The 21,277-nt window shown below is 44.1% G+C and overlaps 1 protein-coding gene across 1 annotated transcript in view; it reads right to left on the reverse strand.

Annotated features, from left to right (window-relative positions):
• The window catches only part of LOC135883988 (rho GTPase-activating protein 20-like), a 59,839-nt gene that overhangs the window by 12,956 nt on the left and 25,606 nt on the right, over window positions 1-21,277 (reverse strand). The window contains exons 2-8 of the mRNA XM_065411265.1: window positions 17,165-17,247; window positions 11,902-12,072; window positions 11,133-11,282; window positions 8,673-8,714; window positions 3,228-3,312; window positions 2,435-2,512; window positions 1,191-1,257 (exon numbers count right to left, since the gene is read on the reverse strand). Of these exons, the coding sequence (XP_065267337.1) occupies window positions 1,191-1,257; window positions 2,435-2,512; window positions 3,228-3,312; window positions 8,673-8,714; window positions 11,133-11,282; window positions 11,902-12,072; window positions 17,165-17,247 (676 nt within the window). The remainder of the gene's footprint in view (window positions 1-1,190; window positions 1,258-2,434; window positions 2,513-3,227; window positions 3,313-8,672; window positions 8,715-11,132; window positions 11,283-11,901; window positions 12,073-17,164; window positions 17,248-21,277) is intronic.

A 21,277-nucleotide genomic window follows, 5' to 3' on the forward strand; every position in this document is an offset into this window, starting at 1 on the left:
TATTTTATCCAAATGGCCCTTCCCTAAATATGATTCTATCACAGCGTCATACATAATAATAGAATTTGTTATGAATTGCTATGGGAAAGAGTGGAGAGACTTTTTTCATACACTTTGCCAAAGTAAATACCATGCCTAATTTTAATTGTACATTTAATCTTACTTCACTGTCTTGTTTTTGCCAATGATGCAAATATGAAAAAAATATTTTTTTTGCAAACTTCAGCTTCGGTACTTTCTAAGATTAATGCCTGGAATTAATAAGACAAAACACTGTGTTTTATTTTGTTTGGTGGTGATGAGTTTCTGAAATCATCTCACGTAAAGCCCTGATAGTGCCCTGGCTCTGAAACCCCAATATGCACATTTATTTTCCTTCTAACCTCCCAAAGTTTTTATAATCTAAATAGAAATTGTAAAAAAAAGGAACTTTTCAAATAAACAATTTGCAAAGGACATTTCCCAAAATGCCCTGTGTCTCCTTGTGAGATCGGTTTCAGATTAGAGTGGGTATTCAGACTAAAGCAACACAAAAAGCCTTGTGAAATGAACTGTCTACTTAATGGGCTATGACCTCTTGCCTGAAAAACAATTTCTTTAAATCTGAGCTGGACTGCTTTGAAAAATAAATATGAAACAAGAAAGATTAATACTTTGGGCTCTTGATAGCAGGCTTAAACGTCACCAACAAATACATTTAAAAACACTTCTTCCTTCACTTACTTACCTGCCAAGACCTGCTTCCCCTGCAAAATTGAAAGCCATTGCTACCATCTAACGCAACATGCTACATGCAGCTCTTGTTATGCTTTAGGTTTTAGGGTGTGATTTGCTCCCCAAGAAGTCAATAATAGCTGAAGGCACTCAGGACCTAGTGGGAGATGCTCAGCCCTGATTGATAGAGTCCAATCTGGCAAGTCCTTTGTGTGTGTGTGGAACAACCAACTGAAAGTGGTAGACAGATGCCAAGAGCTCACACCCAGGGGTGCACAGCATTTCTTAACAATGGATTGTGAGTGCAACAACAAATCTTTAAAGAGTCAACATGCAGGTTGAGATGGATTTTGCAAAGAGACAGAGATGCTTCCCTTATTCAGTGACCAACATTATTAGTATCATCATCATCACTGACCTGCTACATCAGCACCTACATGCTGGCATACCTAAATGAAAAATGGAAGTGCTCTTACCAATAAGGGGATAAGCAGGGTCATCCTTTCCTGATATCACCCAGAGGTGGTAGTCACTTGGTCTACCCTGTGGATTGAGGAACAGAAGGGAAAAATATAAAAGGGGGCCAAGGACTGAAAAGAAGGACTGGAGCAGCTGGACACAGCATACAAAACAACTGGAAGAGGTAACAGTGGAACAGGCCAAGAGTCAGGAAATGAATAGCTGTAAACATCTGGGAAAACAACCTTGTTATAAGCTCTCAGAATCTGTTTGTCTGACATGCAGAGGAAGGTGAAAGGTTCAGGAGAGGGAGAGAAAGGTAATCAGAAGGATGAAAACAAACTAGGGTTTCCCCAACATCCACATAGAAGACTCAGATTCAGGAAATCTCTTGACATATTGATCAGACATCATCACTCAATTCCAAGACCCCTCAGGAATGGTGGCATTTACTGGCTACAAAGGGGTGAGTGCAACACTCAGTACGAGCTTCAAGTTCAGAAGGTTTCTATGTTTTGCCTTGACTGACATGTCAGGTTACAAATATTGCTATTCAAGTTCACACAGACACAAGTATTTCCAATCTCCCATCAGCTTGCATAATGAAGTGCAAGCAGGCTTGCATAATATTTTGTGTTCACTCATTATGCAAGTTGAAGAAAGAGATAAAATATTCATTTCTGCCTTAGATTGCAAGCTCTCTGAGGCAAGGAACATGACTAGCTATGGATATGTAAAGTTGCATGTTAATTTAAGACACCATAGAAATGATTTTCTTTAATAATTAATAAGAAATGAGGCGTCACATAAATGTATAGTCAATGTGTTGCACAGCTACCCTTGGCATTAATTTATTGGGATGTTGTTTTGCCTCTCTTCAATATTGTGATGGACCGCTACTGTTAGCAAAGGCTCAGCTGATACTAGCAATGATTTGTTCAGTAATTTCACAGCTTTATTCATAACTGTTTGGAGATTCCTGGCCAAGATCAGCTCTGGTAGAAGTGGATATAAGTCTCTGGAAATCAATGGAGTTGCATCTACTTACACAAATTTGGTCCATTACATGGATGTGTGTTTTTATAAAGCTTTATATCTGCACAAACATATTCTCTGTAGTCTGGAGAATACTAGTGTTCTAATGGCTAGAGCCAGTCATTGTCCATTTTTACCAGACTCCACCATATCTGTACCGTACTGTAGAACAGATGTTGCCAACTTTCCAACAGAATATCTGGTAGGATGTGCAGTGGCTACTTACAGGAAGTCCAAGCTGATTAGCTGTCTTCTTGATCACATTGTCTGCCGTTTCTGTGTTGGACACATTTATTGTAGTGGTCTAGGCAAGGAAGACAAAGAGTACTTAGAAAGCTAATGGACTGGAAATGGCGAGGGTTGAGGTTTGGTAACATTGTCACATGGCTTGAAAATCAAGGCAAGATGCTACTTTCTTGTCACCTGTTTAGGCAGGGTAGTGTCTGACGTTGCCAAACATGAAGCAACGATAACACCATGAAGGTTAGGGTTTTACCACTAATTTATTAGCTTGATAATACACTGGTATTTTTATTGGATGTGGAAGATTTGGACCAACCTGGGAATATGGTAGGATCATTCCTAAGCACAATTATATTACAATGGAACAACAATGCTCACCACCTTCTTTCTATCACTTTTCTAACACGGCACACAAAAGTAACACAATGGAAATGCAAACCACAGAATCCCAGTGGGACTCATGAAATGCACGCCACAAAACAGCTGATCGGGAGGTGCGGGGAAGGAGGGGGAGGCGCTGATCGGCGGGGCTGCCGGTGGGCAGGAGACACTGGGAGCGGGGGGGCGGGTAATGGGGGACTGCTGATGTATTACTGTGGCTCTTTGGCAATGTACATTGATAAATTCTGGCTCCTTCTCAGGCTCAGGTTGGCCACCCCTGGCCTAGCTACTTTAGCAAGGATGCTGGATACATTATCAGCATAACAGCCTCCTCATACCCACTCCAGATCTCCATGCAGTGTTGGTCTGATGAATGGGTTCTCGGTTTTACTCACAGAAGTACAGTTGTCAGCATCCAGAAGGAGGATTTGGACCGGTAGGTTTTTTGGATATTCATTCTGTTTCATCTCATTGATTTGCCTGAAAATCAGGGGGTGGAAAAAACAGAAACAATCACATCAAAACAGAGTTTGAGAAAATAACTACAGCAAATGCATCTTAACACCCAATGAGGCAACTATCAAAAAGTGACCTCTTCAAGTTGAGGGTGTTGGTTAATCCCACATCAGGAGATCCCGATCGATGCTAACCTCAGAGAATGGATTGGATATGACAAAAATCAGAATGTATTGTGGATTATTTGGAGAATAGAGGTGACCTAAGAGTGTCAACTGCCTCTAGGACAGTTGGGGACATTGTTTGGACTATCTGGGCCAAACTCTGCTCTCATCAGAAGGAGCATAAGTGACCATGCTACTGGAGAGGAGATCCCAGCCTCCTGCTTGGGAAGTCAGTGCCTATGAGCAAGGAATTGAGAGGAAACAAGGCCTGTTGTGTTGAGACAAATTGGTTTAGAAGATTTGTTCAATCCTAGAAGCCCCATTATATCCACCCATCCACCTGCCCATCTGTGTTCTAAGGGGCTTTTTCTATATAGTCATGGATTCATAGGCTGAAAGGGATCTCGAGAACTCAACAAGTCCAGCCCCCTGTCCTGAGGTAGGACCAAGTAAACCTAGACCACCCTTGACCTGTGTTTGTCCAACCTGTTCTTAAAAACCTCCAGTGATGGGGATTCCACAACCTCCCTTGAGAGCCTATTCCAGAGCTAAAGTACCCTTATAGTTTGAAAGTTTTCCCTAATATCTAACCTGAAGCTCCCTTGCTGCAAATTAAGCCCACTACTTCTTGTTCTACATTCGGTGGACAAGGAAAACAATTGATTTCTGTCTTCTTGATAACAGCCATTAACATATTTGAAGACTATCAGGTCCCCCACATAGTATTTTTTTTTCAAAACTAAACATGACCAGTTTCTTAACCTTTCCTCATAGGCCAGGTTTTCTAAACCCTTTATTATTTTTGTTGCTCTCCTCTGGACTCACTCCAATTTGTCCACATCTTTCCTAAAGTGTGGTGCCCAGAATTGAACATAGTACTACAGCTGAGGCCTCAGCATTGCCAACTAGAGTGGGACAGTTATCTTGTGTCTTATATACAACATTACTGTAATATACCCCAGAATAATATTAGCCTTTTTCACAGCTCCATCACATTGTTGACTCATATTCAGTGTGATCCACTATTACCCCCAGATCCTTTTCAGCAATACTACTGCTTAGCCAGCCAGTTATTCCCCATTTTGAAGTTTTTCATTTGATTTTTCCTTCCTAAGTGAAGTACTTTTCATTTGTCTTTCCTAAATATCATCTTGTTGATTTCAGACCAATTCTCTAATTTGTCAAGGTTGTTTTTAATGCTAAACCTGCCCTCCAAAGCATTTGCAACCCCTCCCAGTTTGGTGTCATCTGCAAATTTTATAAGCATACTCTCCACTCCATTACCCAGGTCACTAATGAAAATATTGACTAATACCAGGACTGATCCTTTTGGTACCCCACTTGATACACCCTCCCAGTTTGATAACAACTCTTTGAGTCTGGTCTTTCAACCAGTTGTGCAAGCACCTTATAGTACTTTCATCTAGACCATATTTCCCTAGTTGGCTTATAAGAATGTCATGTGAGACTGTGTCAAAGCCTTAGTAAAATCAAGATATATCATGTCTATTGCTTTTCCACTATCCGCTAGGTCAGTAACCCTGTCAAAGAAGGAAATTAGGTTGGTTTGGCATGATTTGTTCTTGACAAATCCTTGCTGGCTATTCCTTACAACCCTATTGTCCCTTAGAGGCTTACAAATTGATTGTTTAATTTGCTCCAATATCTTCTAGTATCAAAGTTAAGTTTTCTAGGTGACACGTTGGAGGGACACAAAGGGGGACACCAGCTAAAGGGGGGCATGTGACCTCCCATGTGACCTGCACGTTAAGGACAGCTACAGTATTCTGTTGGATCTGTCCCATTGATGACTGGAGATAATTTTTAAGTCTTCTGATGCTGGAGAATGAGTTCAGGATGATACAGGTACAGTGAGAAGGACATTTGCAGTACTCTGGAAACATAATGCTGCAAATGACTCCAAGATCTCTTTCTTGATGGGTAACAACTTATTTAGGCACCATCATTTTGTATGTATTGTTGGGATTATATTTTGCCATGTGCATTATTTTGCATTTAACACTGAATTTCATCTGCCATTTTGTTGCCAAGTTACCCAATTTTGTGTGATCCCTTTGTAACTCTTTGCAGTCTGTTTTGGACTTAACTATCTTGAGTAATTTTGTGTCATCTGCAAACTCTGCCACCTCACTGTTTACCCATTTTTGCAGATCATTTATGAATATGTTGAACAGCACTGATCCCAAACCAGTACAGACCCCTGGGGACACCTCTATTTACTTCTCTTCATTCTGAAAATGGATCATTTATTCTTACCCTCTGTTTCTTGTCTTTTAACTGGGAATGTTTTCAGGATCATCTAACAATCCTTAATTAAACTTAATGACAAGCCTTTTGTTATCTTAATCACCCTGCCTCTGTTTATAAACAAACTCCCTGCTCCAAGGGCAGAAGGTGTTAACAGCACAGAACTCATCACATTCCACACTCAAGCTCTGACCCCTGGGTGCTGCTGGGCCCTTGCTCCCCTTCCCTCCCCCAGGTGATTGGGGAGGGGCAGGTGACCCTTCGCCTCTCCCCCTCCCATGTCTCCCCTCTCCATTTGCCTGGGACCTCACCCATCTTCCATGGGAAGATAATTGTTAACAGTTCCAAAGTTGCTTCAGCTAGTTCCTCAAGAATTGTAGGATGAATTTCATCCAGCTCTGCCAACTGGAATACATCTAACGTATCTAAATATTCTTAACATGTTCTTTCCCTATTTTGGCTTGCCTTTCTTCCCCCGTGTTGATAATATTAATTATGTTGAGTATATGGTCACTATTACATTTTTTTAGTGAAGTCTGAAGCAAAATAGGCATTAAACATCTCTGTCCTCTTGAGGTCATCAGTTATTAGCCCTTCTTCCCCACTAAGTAGAGGACCTACCTTTTTCTTTGTCTTTTTCTTGCTCCTAATGCATTTAAATAACCCCGTCTTATTGTCTTTTATATCAAATGATGGGGTCTAAATTAGCTGTTACCACTCAAGAAAGAGATCTTGGAGTCATAGTGGATAGTTCTCTGAAAACATCTGCTCAATGTGCTGCAGCAGTCAAAAAAGTGAACAGAATGCTGGGAATAATTAAGAAAGGGATAGATAATAGGACAGAAAATATCATGTTGCCTCTATATAAATCCATGGTACGCCCACATCTTGAATACTGTGTGCAGATGTGGTCGCCCCATCTCAAAAAAGTTATATTGGAATTGGAAAAGGTTCAGAAAAGGGCAACAAAAATGATTAGGCGTATGGAACGGCTTCCGTATGAGGAGAGATTAATAAGACTGGGACTTTTCAGCTTGGAAAAGAGACATCTAAGTGGAGATATGATTGAGGTCTATAAAATCATGACTGGTGTAGAGAAAGTAGATAAGGAAGTGTTGTTTACTACTTCTAATAACACAAGAACTAGGGGTCACCAAATGAAATTAATAGGCAGCAGGTTTAAAACAAATAAAAGGAAGTATTTCTTCACACACCGCACAGTCAACCTGTGGAACTCCTTGCCAGAGGAAGTTGTGAAGGCCAAGACCATAACAGGGTTAAAAAAAGAACTAGATAAATTCATGGAGGATAGGTCCATCAATGGCTATTAGCCAGGATGGGTAGGAATGGTATCCCTAGCCTCTGTTTGCCAGAAGCTGGGAATGAGTGACAGGGGATGGATCACTTGATGATTACCTGTTCTGTTCATTCCCTCTGGGGCACCTGGCATTGGCCTCTGTTGGAAAACAGGATACTGGCCTAGATGGACTTTTGGTCTGACCCAGTAGGGCCATTCTTATGTTCTTATGTCTTTCATGTCCTTTGCTAGATGTAATTCATTGTGTGCCTTAGCCTTTCTGATTTTGTCCCTATATGGTTGTGCTATTCTTTTGTATTCCTCTTTAGCAATTTGTCCATGTTTCCACTTTTTGTTGGATTCCTTTTCAATTTTCAGGTCATTAAAGAGCTTCTGATGGAACCATATAGGCCTCTTGTTCTTCTTCCTTTTTTTACATTGGAATAGTTGGCAGTTGTGTGTTTAATATTGTCTCTTTGAGAAACTGCCATGTCTCTTAAACTCTTAATACCTTAAATTTTCTTCCCATGAGACCTTATACCAGTTCTCTGAATTTGTTAAAGTTTCCTTTTTTGAAGTCCAGTTGTCCTTATTGTGATGCTCTCACTCCTTCCTTTCTTTTGAATCATGACATTTATCATTTCATGATCACTTTCACCCAAATTGCCTTCCATATTCAGATTTGCAACCAATTCCTCCCTGTTGTTCAGAATCAAGCCTAAAATGGCTGCCCTCCAGGTTATTTTTTGCCATTTTCTGAAACAAAAAAGTTGTCCCACTACATTTATTAGAAATTTTGTGTTTTGCCATATTACTTTTCCAACAGATGTCCCCCATTATTACCAGGTCCATGTGTTTTAGATATTTGTGTTAATTTGTTCTATAAATACCTCATTAACCTCCTCTTCCTTATTTATAGTAGACTCCTACCATGATATCACCCCTATTTCCCCCCCTTTAATCTTTATCCAGAGCCTTTCAACTGGTCTGCCTCTCGCTTCTTTCTAGATCTCTGAACAAGTGCATATATTCTGGATGTATAAGGCAACACCTCCTCCCTTTTTTCCCTGTCTGTCCTATCTGTACAAGCTATATTCTTCTATACCAATATTCCAATCATGCGATTTCTCTCACCAAGTCTCTGTGATGCCACTGAAGTCATAATTTAGCTTATGTACTAATCCTTCTAGCTCTTTCTGTTTATTCTCCATATTCCTTGCACTTGTGTATAGACATCTAAGATGTTGAGCAGGTTCCCCCATGGGTTTCCCTCTTGTTGCTCCTATAACCCTACTGTAATTTGTCATTCCCTCCCTTCCCCCCTTCCCTCCCCCCCCCCCCAATATCTAGCTCTCTGTTAAGGTTGCCTTTTTTTATGCTTACCTGTGGGCTTTTGTCACCTGCCCCTTTGAGTCTCATGTAATAGCTAAAGGCTCACACTGTAACCCAGATTCTCTTACTGGCCCCCTTCTCCCTTCACAGATCACATGAAGGCAGAGGCTGCTGACAAGGGATTTTCAAATGCATAAAAGGCAATTAGGAACCCATTGAAAGGCAATGGGAGTGGGGTATCTAGCACCTAAACTCTCCCCCTAGCTGTTTATAAAGGATTATCAAGGGACAGCATAGCAAGAGGGGAAGGATGCGACTCTTACCACAGTAATGTTGAGAGCCAGCGCTCCTTCTCTTCAGATGAGCTGAGAAGAAAAAGAGAGGCAAAATATTAAATAATGGCTAAATGACTAATAGCGTTTGGAGACTCTACCAGGCTTTGCTTATATTTAGCCATAAGTCTCAGTTCCTTCCTGGAAGCCCTAGAACAAAAGTGCAGTCCTTTCCTGGTTCTGTTCTATTTTAACAAAAAGAAATAATAATAATAAAACCCCAAGAGCAGCCGAGCTGAACTAGATTTCCTGGCCAACCAAAGGGGTGTTCAGATAAGGAACAAATATCTTTCTGTGACGGAGTTAGCAAGTCATGTGTGTCTTTATTTTTTTGTAATGACCTTTAATTGATATTTTGTTTCTACTATCATTTCCTTTCCTATGCTTACAATTCCTAGAAGCCTTCGCTGGCAGTATTCGTCACTAATATCTCCGCTGCTATGGTTTGAATAAAAAAAAGATCTATCCAGGCGACAGATGCCTGAGGCCTCCAGTGCAGGAATTGAGTGCACATGGCCTAATAAAGTAAAAAGCAGCATCCCCACTGTTCAGAGGGGATGGAACAACAAGTGTGAAATGAGTTGGTGGATCCCAATTCCTTTGCCACCAAGCCAGTTGTCCAAAGCACAAACATCAGCAGTACCTTAGCACTGACTAGCACTCCTTGCTGGCTATCAGCCAAAAGGCCCAGGATTGAATGGTCCATGGAGACCGAAATACCCTCTTATCCCTGCATGATTGAGACACACTGGTGGACAAGGTGTGTGAAGGAAGCTTGCAATGTAGCTTCTCACACTGTACCAGGTGTGTGGCTCTCCAGGGCTGTCATTCTGGCATCTTTCACCCGCATAATTCACCTCTCCCTAATAATAAAATGTGGGCAGAAAAACAGCCGGAAGGGGGATCCCCAAAGAGGAAAACGCCATTCTCACTGAACAGCCTGGAGTTCTTTTCAGAAAGTGCCATATGGGACCTGTTCCCGTTTGCTGTCAGGTTAGTCAAGATGATCTTAATATGTGAATATTTACCCTGTATTTACCCTGCAAATGTTTTATTTTAAAATGGATTGGATGTTTTTAATGCACCAGGAAAACAAGTGTTGGTTGAAAGAACTCCTTCTCACGGGGAAGCAGAGATAAGGAGGGAGAGGGGAAGAATTCATTGCACTCTTTAGGGTCCAGAGAACCGCACTGAACTGGCTAGTGTGCATATGCACCAGAGGCCTATCCTGAGTGGAATCAGAGCCACTCAATTGTGTGCCATAACCCCACTCCATCTAAGGTACTTACACAGCCGCCATTACCATTGTATCTGAGCAGCTCACAGTCTTTAGTGCATTTATCCTCACAACGTCCCTGTGAGGTACAGATGTACTATTAGGAGGAACTGAGGCCCAGAGAATCTAGAGGTGTGTCTACATAGCCAGCAGCAGCGAGCTCCCAGCCCGAGATGACAGACTTGGGCTAGTGGGGCCTGTGCTAGCACTCTGAAAATAGTTGTGTAGACAGGGCTTTGAAGTTGCAGTGGGGCTGAAGCTCAGGCTCGGAACCCAGCCCCCGCCCCCAGGCTTCAGAGCCTGAGTTCCAGCCTGAGACACAACTTCAAAGCACTGTCTACACAGCTATTTTAGGGCACTAACCCAAATCTGTCAACCCAGGCTGGGAGGCTCATTGCTATGGGCTGTGTACACAAACCCTAAGTAACTTCCTGAAGATCACACAGGAAGGTTGTGGTAGAACCAGGACCTGAAGCTAGGTCTGGCACATCACCCCTGAATGATCCTTCTTCACTTTCACTGTGCTGCTAACAGGGCCGGCTCTGGCTTTTTGGCTGCCCCAAGCAAAAAAAAAAACAAAAAACGGGGCGGCCAGAACGGCAAAGCAAAAAAAAAACAAAAAAACCTGCAGCGCGGCTGGAGCGTGGGTGCAGGGGGACCGGCTGGGGAGGGGGGAGGGGGAGGGAGCGGGTGGGAGAGAGAGAGAAGTGGGCGGCCAGGGCTACAGCAGGGGCGCTGCCACGCGGCCCCTCCCGCTGCGCCGCCTCCTGCTGCCTGCTGGGAGGGCTCCGCTCCGGTGCCGGGGAGGGAAGGAAGAGGATTGCCCTGCAGGGCGCTCTGGTTCTCCGCGCCGCCGCCCCCTACAGGGCGGCAGGAGCGGAACAAGAACAACAACAACAACAAAAAAGCGGCCGTGCCGCCCTAGGATTGGGCGGAATGCCGCCTCCAACAATCTGCCGCCCCAAGCACCAGCTTGCTCAGCTGGTGCCTGGAGCCGGCCCTGGCTGCTAATAGTTAACAGAAATTCTTCTTCTTTAGCTCACTTAGTGAGGGTCTGTATTTTTGGAACAGGGGCTCAGAGTTCTAGACTCTCCGTCATCATTTAGTTCTAACTATGCAGCATAGTGATAGCTGCAAGACTGCAATGCAGTGGGTTTGTTACTGTGCCATGATACCTGAAGGAGACAACAGAGTTGGTGGTAGGCCAGCCAATGACAAATGAATTCTCAGGGCTCATCTTTTTCTCGGACACTTCATTGAGACAAGAACCTGTCCATACTTCACTCAGGCGCACCTGCTTCTTCAGCTTCAAGCTGGAGGAGGACCTGGAATTCAAATCAGAGATTGCTTAGGCTAATGAGACTGGCTAGAGAGAGGCATAGCACACGTACAGACCTCCTTGTCCATCTCCATTGATGCATCTGAACGGACATCTCAAGTATCCCGATGCTGGGCCTCAGTCTTACCAAACCATGTGCCATACCATGGTGGTTTTGTGATTCAGACAAATTACTACCACAAACAAGTAAGCATTGTTGAGATCAGCTAAGCTATTTACCTATCAGCTAAGTAGGAACTGAAGAGAACTAGCCAAAAGGTGAGTTAATTTTCTATCTTCTGCATGGAGCCCCTTTCACTCGATTTCCTCAGCACTGACAAGAATGCCATGTCCCTTCTTCAAGGAGTCTCATGAAGCAAAGAGCAAACTTACTTAGTTCAGCTCATGTTGCTTTATGAAAATGCAGTGATAAATTAAGGGTAGACATTCCCAGCAGTGGCCAACACATTTCTGGGGGTGGAATGGGGAAGTTGCAAAATTTTAGAAGCCCCTTTAAAAATGCGGCTGTCCTGGTACCCTCATCCACAAATGCCCTTGATCCTGGCTCACACTGGCTACTAGGTGTATAGACATAACCCTTGTGTAGCTTGCCCACATTCTCTTACTTGGACTTGGCAATGACCAGCATGTCACTGAAGAGGAACAAATGTCTCTCCTGGGTCTGCAGTCCCATGGTAAGTTGTACCCTCTCATCCAAGATGAAAACAGAATTTGGGTTACTAAAAGCTCCGGTTGGTAGCCCATTGTCTGGGTGCGATGAGGAAAGAGTAATTTCCCTGGAAAAAAATCATTACATGAATTGTACAATTATTGCAACTCCTATAGACTTCGTTAATAACCCAATAGACTAATGGCTATTTCATTTCTTCTCACATAGGCTCAGACTCAGCTTAATGAAAGCTGTCTATATATTTTATACTGAATATGGAGGAAATCCTGAGGTCCTTACTCAGTTTTTACTTTATTCAGGCAAGAGCAGTGGTGAGCTGGAGCCTGCTGTTCGGGCTGCTCCGAGCCGCTCTCCCTGTGAGTACTCGCCACCCTGCCCGCAGCCAGCCCCTGTCTCCAGCCAGCCCCACACCCCCTGCTTGCAGCCAGCCCCTGCCGCACCCCCTGCCCTGCCCGCACCAGCCCCACACCCCCTGCCCGCAGCCAGCCCCTGCCGCACCCCCTGTCCTGTCTCTAGCCAACCCCTGCCACACACCCCTGCCCGAAGCCAGCCAGCCCCGCACTCCTCTGTCTCCAGCCAACTGCTGCCGCACCCCCCTGCCCTGCCTGCAGCCAGCCCCTACCTCCAGTCAGCCCCTGCCCTGCCTCCAGCCAGTCCCACACCCCCTCTCTCCAGCCAAGCCCATACTCCCTTGCCTTCAGCCAACCAGGCACCCTCCTGTCTCCAGCCAGTCCCACACCCCCTGCCCTGCCAGCAGCTAGTCCTTCACCCCTTGCCTCCAGCCTGCCCTGCCCCACACCCCTGTCTGCAGCCAGCCCCACGTCCACTGGTGCCCTGCAGTTCCCAGGGCAGTAACCCTGCACACCTGCTTCAATGAGGGGGGCAGGGAGCAGCTGGGACCCACACATGTGCACACACCCCCAGGGAGTGGCGGGGACCCACACATGTGAAACGGAGCTCATTTCTAGTTCAGGCCCATCTTTTTAAAAAAGAACTTTAGGTAGGGTTAACATACATCCGTATTTTCCTGGACATGTCAGGCTTTTTGGTTCTTAAATCGCCATCCGGGAGAAATTTTTAAATTTTAAAAATTCCTCCCGGGAAAATACGGACGTAACCCTATTGGTACAAAAAATACATACTGTGGCACATCCCTTAAATCAGAACTTTTTATAGGGAACCAGTTGTTAAGATTTTGGCAGCTCATCACTGGGCAAGAGTACTGTTATCTGAGTAAAGATCTCAGATTGTGATCCTATAAGTGGAAAAGGGGCTGAGATCCATGCATGAGGTCACTCATCAGCAGGGAGTGCAGGCAAATTTGCAGTGTAGTTGATCAGTTCCATTTTTATCAATGCTAGTTCCATCCACACCAAATTGCTTGTCCGTGCCTGGGCTGTAGCAGGATGAATATTTACTGTGTATACTAGTCTAGTTCCATGCGCCTGATTCAGGGATCTAGCTATAATTTTATAAAAACACTTTGAAGGCTACTGATTAAAAGCGTTATATAAGAGTTAGGTATTATTGTTATTGTAATCCAACTATTTTTGTTGCTACTTTAGGCTGATTTGGGTGCAATATTTTGCCAAAGAAACAATGGCTGCTATATCTCTATTGCACTCAGCAGGCAGTTGCTGGGATTAAACTCGATTCCTTACTCATGCAAACGAGCAAAATGTAATAACGCCACCATCTTATTATTCTTTTCCCTTTCCATCTCAAAATTCTCAAGTATGAATTGCATATGCTCCCTCCTACTCTATTGATTTAGTAATAAATGCAGCAATGGCACGTTGTGAAGAATGTCACAGAATCATCAGTAAGAGAGGTGGGACAGATCTTCATTCTCTGCTGCTACCCTAGCTGTAGTATGTGGGATTGCCTCTACTGAATATGCTCAAGTGCTCTGCCCAGACTGTCTGCAAGGTCGAAGCACCCTTGGTGGTGTGAGTACACAATCAGTCCTAGTTGGATTTATTAGTCTCATAGAAATGGCTGTAAATGTACAGTTTTCAGGGAGATGGGCACAACAGGCCAGATTCTGCCACCTTTACTCCTGTTGAGGAGTACCTTAGTGTGAGTGGTCCCATTAAAATAAACAATACTGAACAAACCTTTGTACTTATAGGGTGAGATTTTCAACAGCCTCACTCTGCTGCTAATACTCAAGAGTAAAGCCGCTCACTGGCTTTAATGGGAGCAGGGCTAAGCCAACACGAACTGCTTTTGAAAATCCCACCTGCAGAGTCCCCAAACACCTGCATTCTTGCAGGCCGGAGTCTGTGGCTTGTCCCAGCCTGGCTCGCTTATGCTCACAGACAAGCACATAAGCCTGTTGCCTCTACAAGTGAAAAGATCAGTTCACTTTAAAACATGCCTATGAAAGCTTCCCCTGTGTGACAGTGGAGCAGTGGAGACAGGAACACCAAACGATCTCAGCAGTGATTTCTTAATGCTGGAGAAGTTACAAGGTTTGGTAAACACAACAGAAGAGTAGCAACAACAAAATAAATAAATACAAAAAAAAAATTTCACCAATGCTCTGGTGTCCCAAGTAGAGATGGCATTGTACCAGCTCCCTCTGAGGCAATACATCATGAGAAATGTTTAGAGCTTCCCTCCCCTTGCAAAGATGTTCTCCAGCCAAATAAAGTCAAGAATTTGTTTCTCTTTTTTGAGTCAGTGTGATATGGGGGGGGGGGTGGAGGGGATGGTTGAGGGAGGGAAGCAAAAGCATTTCTGAGACCACATTACTTGGGCAAGAGACATAGATGACGGTATTTCTGCCATTTATTTTAAACCACCCTAAAACATTGGCTTCTGTATGAACATTTCACAAAAGCAGAACTTACTCCCAAGCAGTTAAATACAGGGTGAAAGGAAACTGCTGCTCTTGGAAAGGGTTGCTTGGTGCAAAATGTAAATCACTTAAGTTTTTATCTTTTAAACAAATATTTATTTTAACTAAACAAATCACTGCAGCAATGTTATTTATGAGGGTGTTATCAGGACCAAACAGAGAAAGAGCATGACATTCCTTTATCTGTCGTCTAATTGTTACACTGTGCAGGGTGGGGAGAAACTGCCTGAGCTCTAAGGTGGTTATTCTCCCATCAAAGGGCTGTGAGGCTTGACTACTGTACAGCACTTGATATTTCAGCACAAGAGTTGGAAGGTCAGTGTGTTCATACTTGACTATAAACACTGGAAGTCTGGGTGCTTTATATCTGAAGAAACTAAAGTCAGTGTGGGCACTGGATGGCTCCAGACCATGTAAGTGGGAAAGGGAGCTTTTCACATGAGGTCACCAGTTAATATATCGCCCAGGTTGGTAGTGAATGAAAGCTGTTACCATCTGAAAAGTGACTTGTATGAAATTAGTCTAGAGAAGTCTGTCCAGTCCCTAGCAGAAATGTGCCCGTAGCTCAAAACCAACCATCGTATTGACAGCTTCAGCAGAGAAGGCGAGGACAGAATGGGTCACAAACACTGAATTCCCATCTCTCCCCTGGAGTGGCTGGGCATGGAAGCACATTGGTGGAATGGTACAGAGAGCTCGGGCTGCCCTTTTCCTCACTGCACCTGCTCTGAGCATAGGCACCGACTGTGTGGGTGCTCTGGGGCTGGAGCACCCACGGGGAAAAATTAGCGGGTGCTCCGCACCCACCGGCAGCCAAGCTCCCCCCGTCTCTTTCCTTGAGCGCGCCGCGTTCCTGCCCTCCCTCTCTCTCCCAGCACTTCTGCCCACCGCCAAACAGCTGTTTGGCAGCGCTCCGGGAGGGAGGGGGAGGAGCGGGGACACAGCGTGCTCAAGGGGCCAGGGTGGGGACTTGGGGAAGGGGGTAAAATGGGGGTGGTGTGGAGGTGGAGCAGGGGTGAGAAGAGGCAGGGCGGACTTGGAGTCTTGGGGTCTTGGGGGAATGAGTGGAGTGGGGGCGGGGCCAGGGGCAAAGGGGGGGGGGTCGAGCACCCACCACTGGAGCAGAAGTCAGCGCCTATGGCTCTGAGGATAACTAACCAGGGCTGCCAACCCACCCTCTCTCACAGCACCTGCATTCACTTCCAAAGCTTACGCCTTTGGTATCGCTGCCCATCCCTACCCTCTTGTTGGGCGACTGAATAATTGTCTCTGTGTGTTCCTCTCATCCAGGTGCCATTTTGATTCTTCCCATTTTCTAGATTTGATTAAGTTTCCAGACTCAAACCATTGCTTGTGATTATAGTGAAAGTCCCATGTGGGCCCTGACCCTGATCTCTCCTAAGCAAGTTGGCAGTTGACTGCAGCAGGAGCAAGCCCAGCCCCTAAAGGGCTTCTCTGTATCAAGAGACTCTGTTTTGACACTTGCCAATGCTGTTTTTCACCGATGGCTGCACATCACTAGCACCAATAACCAAGGACAGAGGAGTCCTTCAAGTGAGGTCTGCTCTGGGCAGCTTTGTATTTCCGAAGTTTGCTTCTGTCTACTTTTCCATTACATCAGTAACTTAGTTTCTTAGGACATCTCTGTTTCGGCTTCTCATACTCTTGCCCGTTGCTGGTTAGATGGCAGACTAAACAGCAATGAATCCATCAGGCAAACATTCATTGACTTCCCAGTTGGAATTACACAGAGAAGCTGAGAGAGGGGTTATCTCATTTAGAGCAGGACGAGAAAGTGAAATGGAGGACTGGAATTTTTGTTCTTTGTTGGTTTTTGACATTTTTTTTTTAAAGTAAAAATTCCTGATTTCTTTTAAGGGACTCACTGGACATCTGTTGTTTGGCTTCCAGAGAGATTACAGTTAGGCTGTGATGACTAACCAAATATTTATCATATGTGTGGCTTGGTACTGGCATACAAACTTCACCTTAACGTCATCTGCTTTTCCAGGCAGTAAAGGCTAGATCCTGACCTGCATTACACCAGTGTAAGCCCTGAGTGACTCCACTGAGGGCAATTGAGTTATTCTGGATTTACATCTGTGTAGGTGAGATCACAGTCTGGCACTACATGTTTTCAGCATCACATTTTTAAAGCATGTTCCAAAAAGGAAACTGGAACCCCTCCAGATGGGAGGTCTGTCCAGACACTAATGGTCCCTGGTATCGGCAGCTGAATTAAAACATGGATTAGCAAATCTATTTGATTTGATTTTTTTATTTGTAAAAAGGGGGCTAAAGGACTGATGGGGATATTGGGGAGACGATTCCTTACCTGGAATGGGATTTGGACTTGTTGAGAGCTTTGCTAATGGCAGAAGAGGTGGAGCGTCTCCTTTGGACTATGGGCTTCATTTTCTGTGGGAGAAAGATATATTCCAGTTAGTGTAACCAGCACCCGCTCTGCACTCAGTTTACCACTGCAGCTCTGTTTATTGCCTTCTGCTTTTTTATATGCAATTTCTTTTTTATAGTTACCACTCACTGACCCTAGACATAGAAAGCAACATGAATTGTGCTTCCACTGAAGTTTCACTTCCTTTCCTTGCTATTCAAACACTCGTCAGTTTTCACATTTACTCAAGAGATTCAAGATTTTCCTAACTGGAAATATATCCAGTTTTCACAGCCAAAAATCAAAGTGAGTAAGAGTAATGGGCTGAAATAGAGCAAAGGAGAATTTAGGCTGAATATCAGGAAAAACTACCTAACATTCATGTCTAGTAGACAGTGGAACAGTCTAGTAAGAGAAATAATGGAGACCCCATTTGAAACTGGACTGGACAAAGCCATGGAGAGTATATAGGGAGCAATCATTTATTGGCTGGAGGGTTGGATGAGATTACCTAATAGGTCTCCTCTATCTCTAATTTCTATGATTCATGGATTCAGCATACAGCCTATTATTAACACCCCTAAGAGTGTGTCTCTCTTCGGAACACTCATCATTTTTAATTGTCTGAACCAGAGAAATCTTATCTGCCATGTGAATGAAGTGACTATAATGATGATCCTTGTCAGTTTGAAGGGTAAGGCCTCCAGTGAATGTGTGTGTGTGGGGGGGGGGAGGGGATGGGGGGGGGGAGGTCTTTTATTTTTTCAATAAATTTTGTGCTGGGGAAAGATGCCAGATTTCCAGCCTGGTGACAAATCCTGGAATCATTAATACTACTTGCAGAGTAAAGCACTACTAACTGAGAATAAGGGTGGCAGAAAAAGTTACCCTAAACAGCTCAGCACCTCTATTTCCAGCTTTAAGAACCCAGTAGCAGAGAGTATGTTGAGAATTATAAATCATGGGACATCGACATGGGTGGGATGTTCAATTAGAGAGGGAGTATTCCTTCTCTAATGGAACATTCCACCAGAAGGACCACTAATGTCCCTACCATTCATGAGGTCAGCCAGGGATAAACTGGTTATCAGGGAAAGACACCTCTAAGCTCATTGAAACACTTGCTCTCTTTTCTTGATAACACTCTTTTTGAGAATGCAGGGGAAAGTAAGTTTTTACCCTCCTTGTTTTATATAATAAAATAATAAAATAAATAATAATAACAATAAAAAAGCATATTTATTTGTATAGAGCCAAAAGCTTGTTAGCTGTTTTGCAGTCATGTAGGATGACAAGGTTCCTGCCCCCAAAGAGGTAGCAATTTAAATACAATCTGAATACACTGCATGGTCTTCCTCAAGAAGGCACCTTTTATTATCTGTCTAGTGTCTAAACTATGCTCATCACCATGGTAACTGAACTCCTTTCCTTTTCCTGTAATCCCTGCCTCATTCACCACACACCTTTCATCATCTACAACAAATGAGGTGGGGAGTCCTGCAGATGAAAGTCTCCTTTACTTCACAACCCCAATTCACCCCCCAGAGCAGGTCCATCCTGTGCACTGAATAAAGCAGGGGTCCTGCGGAAAAAATAGCGTGTGATCATGTAACTAAAGACTGGATCATAATGCATATGCACAAGGGGGCTGAACTAAGGTTGCCCAGGCAACCTTAATTCAGGTATTTCCTAACTTTCAAGTGTGTATATATATATCATTATTAAGGTTGCAAGGTCAAACACTTGAATATATATATATATATATATATATATATATATATATATATATATATATATATATATATATATATATATATATATATATATATATATATATATATATATATATACCTCCCCCTTTCCCCTGATGTGACTCTGCTAAGCAAAGAGCCATTTCTGTCCTAAGGAGTTTCACAGAGGGAACTGAATAAAAATAACATCAGCTCAAAAATGTTTGTTTAAAAAAAGAAGAGGCCATGCTGAGAGGGAACATCTGGCTTTCAGAGGTACCCCAGTGGGATAAAATGTTCTTACAAAACATGATACAGTAAAGCAGCAGTCATGCAGCATCTTAGGGAGGGGAGACCAGGGTTGGGGGTGGGCTCCAGCAGTTAGAGATGTGACTAGAGTTAATGCAGTAGAGCAGGGGTGGCCAACCTAAGCCTGAGAAGGAGCCAGAATTTACCAATGTACATTGCCACAGTAATACGTCAGCAGCCCCCCCATCAGCTCCCACCCCTGCTTGCAGCGCCGCCTGCCCACCAGCAGCCCCGCTGATCAGCGCCTCCCCCTCCCTCCCTGCACCTCCCTATCAGCTGTTTCATGGCATGCAGGAGGCTCTGGGGGAGGGGGAGGAGCGAGGGCACTGCAGGCTCAGGTGCCCCCCCAGCCCATTGCAAAGTTGGCACCTGTAGCTCCAGCCCCGGAGTCGGTGCCTATACAAGGAGCCGCATATTAACTTCTGAAGAGCCGCAAGTGGCTCTGGAGACACAGGTTGGCCACCCCTGCAGTAGAGCATCTGCAAAGAGTTGATGCATATAGCCAACACTTTGGGGCAGGGAGACTAATGTATCACCTAAAACTGTTTTAATAATATTATATGCACCTGGCCCTTTTCAGCCCCCCAAAATCTCAAAGCACATTACAAGCCACTGGTATGTAAAGGAATCACCTTCCACTGAAGTGCAGTCTCATCTGTGGCATAATGTGGCAGCTAGGGTGACCAGATGTCCCAATTTTATAGGGACAGTGCCGATTTTTGGGTCTTTTTCTTATATAGGTTCCTATTACCCCCCACCCCCTGTCCCGATTTTTCACATTTGCTGTCTGGTCACCCTAGTGGCAGCTGTTTAGCAGTGCATATCAACACCACACAGGATAGACAGTGTGGAAGGATGTCTTACCTCAATTAAAGTTCAGGCAGTCTGAATGTAATTACCCAAAGTGGAGTGTGGCCAGAATCCTTGGGAATAGCACTGTGGGTTTTTGGATAACCATAAATGGTTTTATATCTTATCTGAACACTGGCAACTCCAGCAGCACAGCAGTCTCAGAAGCATTGGATCCATATTGACTTAGCAGGAAGAGCATAACTGAACAATTCATTGACATCACTCCCAGCAGCAAGTAGGTTACTTGTGGAAGTCTCAAATCCATGAAGTGACCAGGCTTAATCTGAGGTGTTATGGCTACAAGAGGATATGTCTCTCACTCACTGACTTCAGACAAAATCCTTTTGCTGTATTGAAGTTGTTTTATTTGGGTCAGGCTCTAATTCAATAAAGAAAAGGTAGTCTGGATTGGAAATCCATTTGAGATACAACGCTGGCTCTTGGCAAACTAGAAAAATCTCTTTCCCAACCCTATACCAGAGTCACAAATTATTTTGCTGCCCTAGCCAATCACCTGTTCTGCTTCTAATAGCATTACCCAAACACCGCAATAAGATGGTACAATGGGCAATCTGCCAGGGCCATAGGAGGTGGACCTAACTGGCATAACTTTAGAAATATTTATGCTTTGGCTCTTATCTTCCTTGCTAGATGGAAAGAAATTACTGTCAGTAGCAATATACTATAAACCTACAACTGTTCAGCTTTTCCTCTCCTTCCAGAGAGCACCGGGCTGTGCATCCCATTTTAAGGTGCATCAGGCTATACCTAGGGTAATGTTTTGACTATCTCTGGTTTATAAGGGAAAGACATCTTTGCTAATGCAATCCTCAAGAGGCTATCAGACATGGAAATAAGTCTCATAACTCCTTGGATATTCTTCCAGTGATGCACTCCCATGTGCAAAAAGTGCTCCGGACACTGCTTGTTTCTGGAGATCATTATGCAATCCTCATCTGGCATTTGTCAACTCCTGGAATTCTGGACTGAGCTTCTAGGAGGTCCTACCCTATGGACTACAACATAATGGCTACCAGAGCCCTCTGACCCCATTTACCAGCATGCTTGGAGTCCAAGTAGGAACAGAATGGACTAGAAACTCCTGCTGAGGCCAATCGGAGGCTTCTACATGGGGTGATATAGCAAAGCAGTTTGCTGGGTC

This window comes from Emys orbicularis, chromosome 9, assembly GCF_028017835.1.
Source record: "Emys orbicularis isolate rEmyOrb1 chromosome 9, rEmyOrb1.hap1, whole genome shotgun sequence".
NCBI lineage: Eukaryota > Metazoa > Chordata > Testudines > Emydidae > Emys > Emys orbicularis.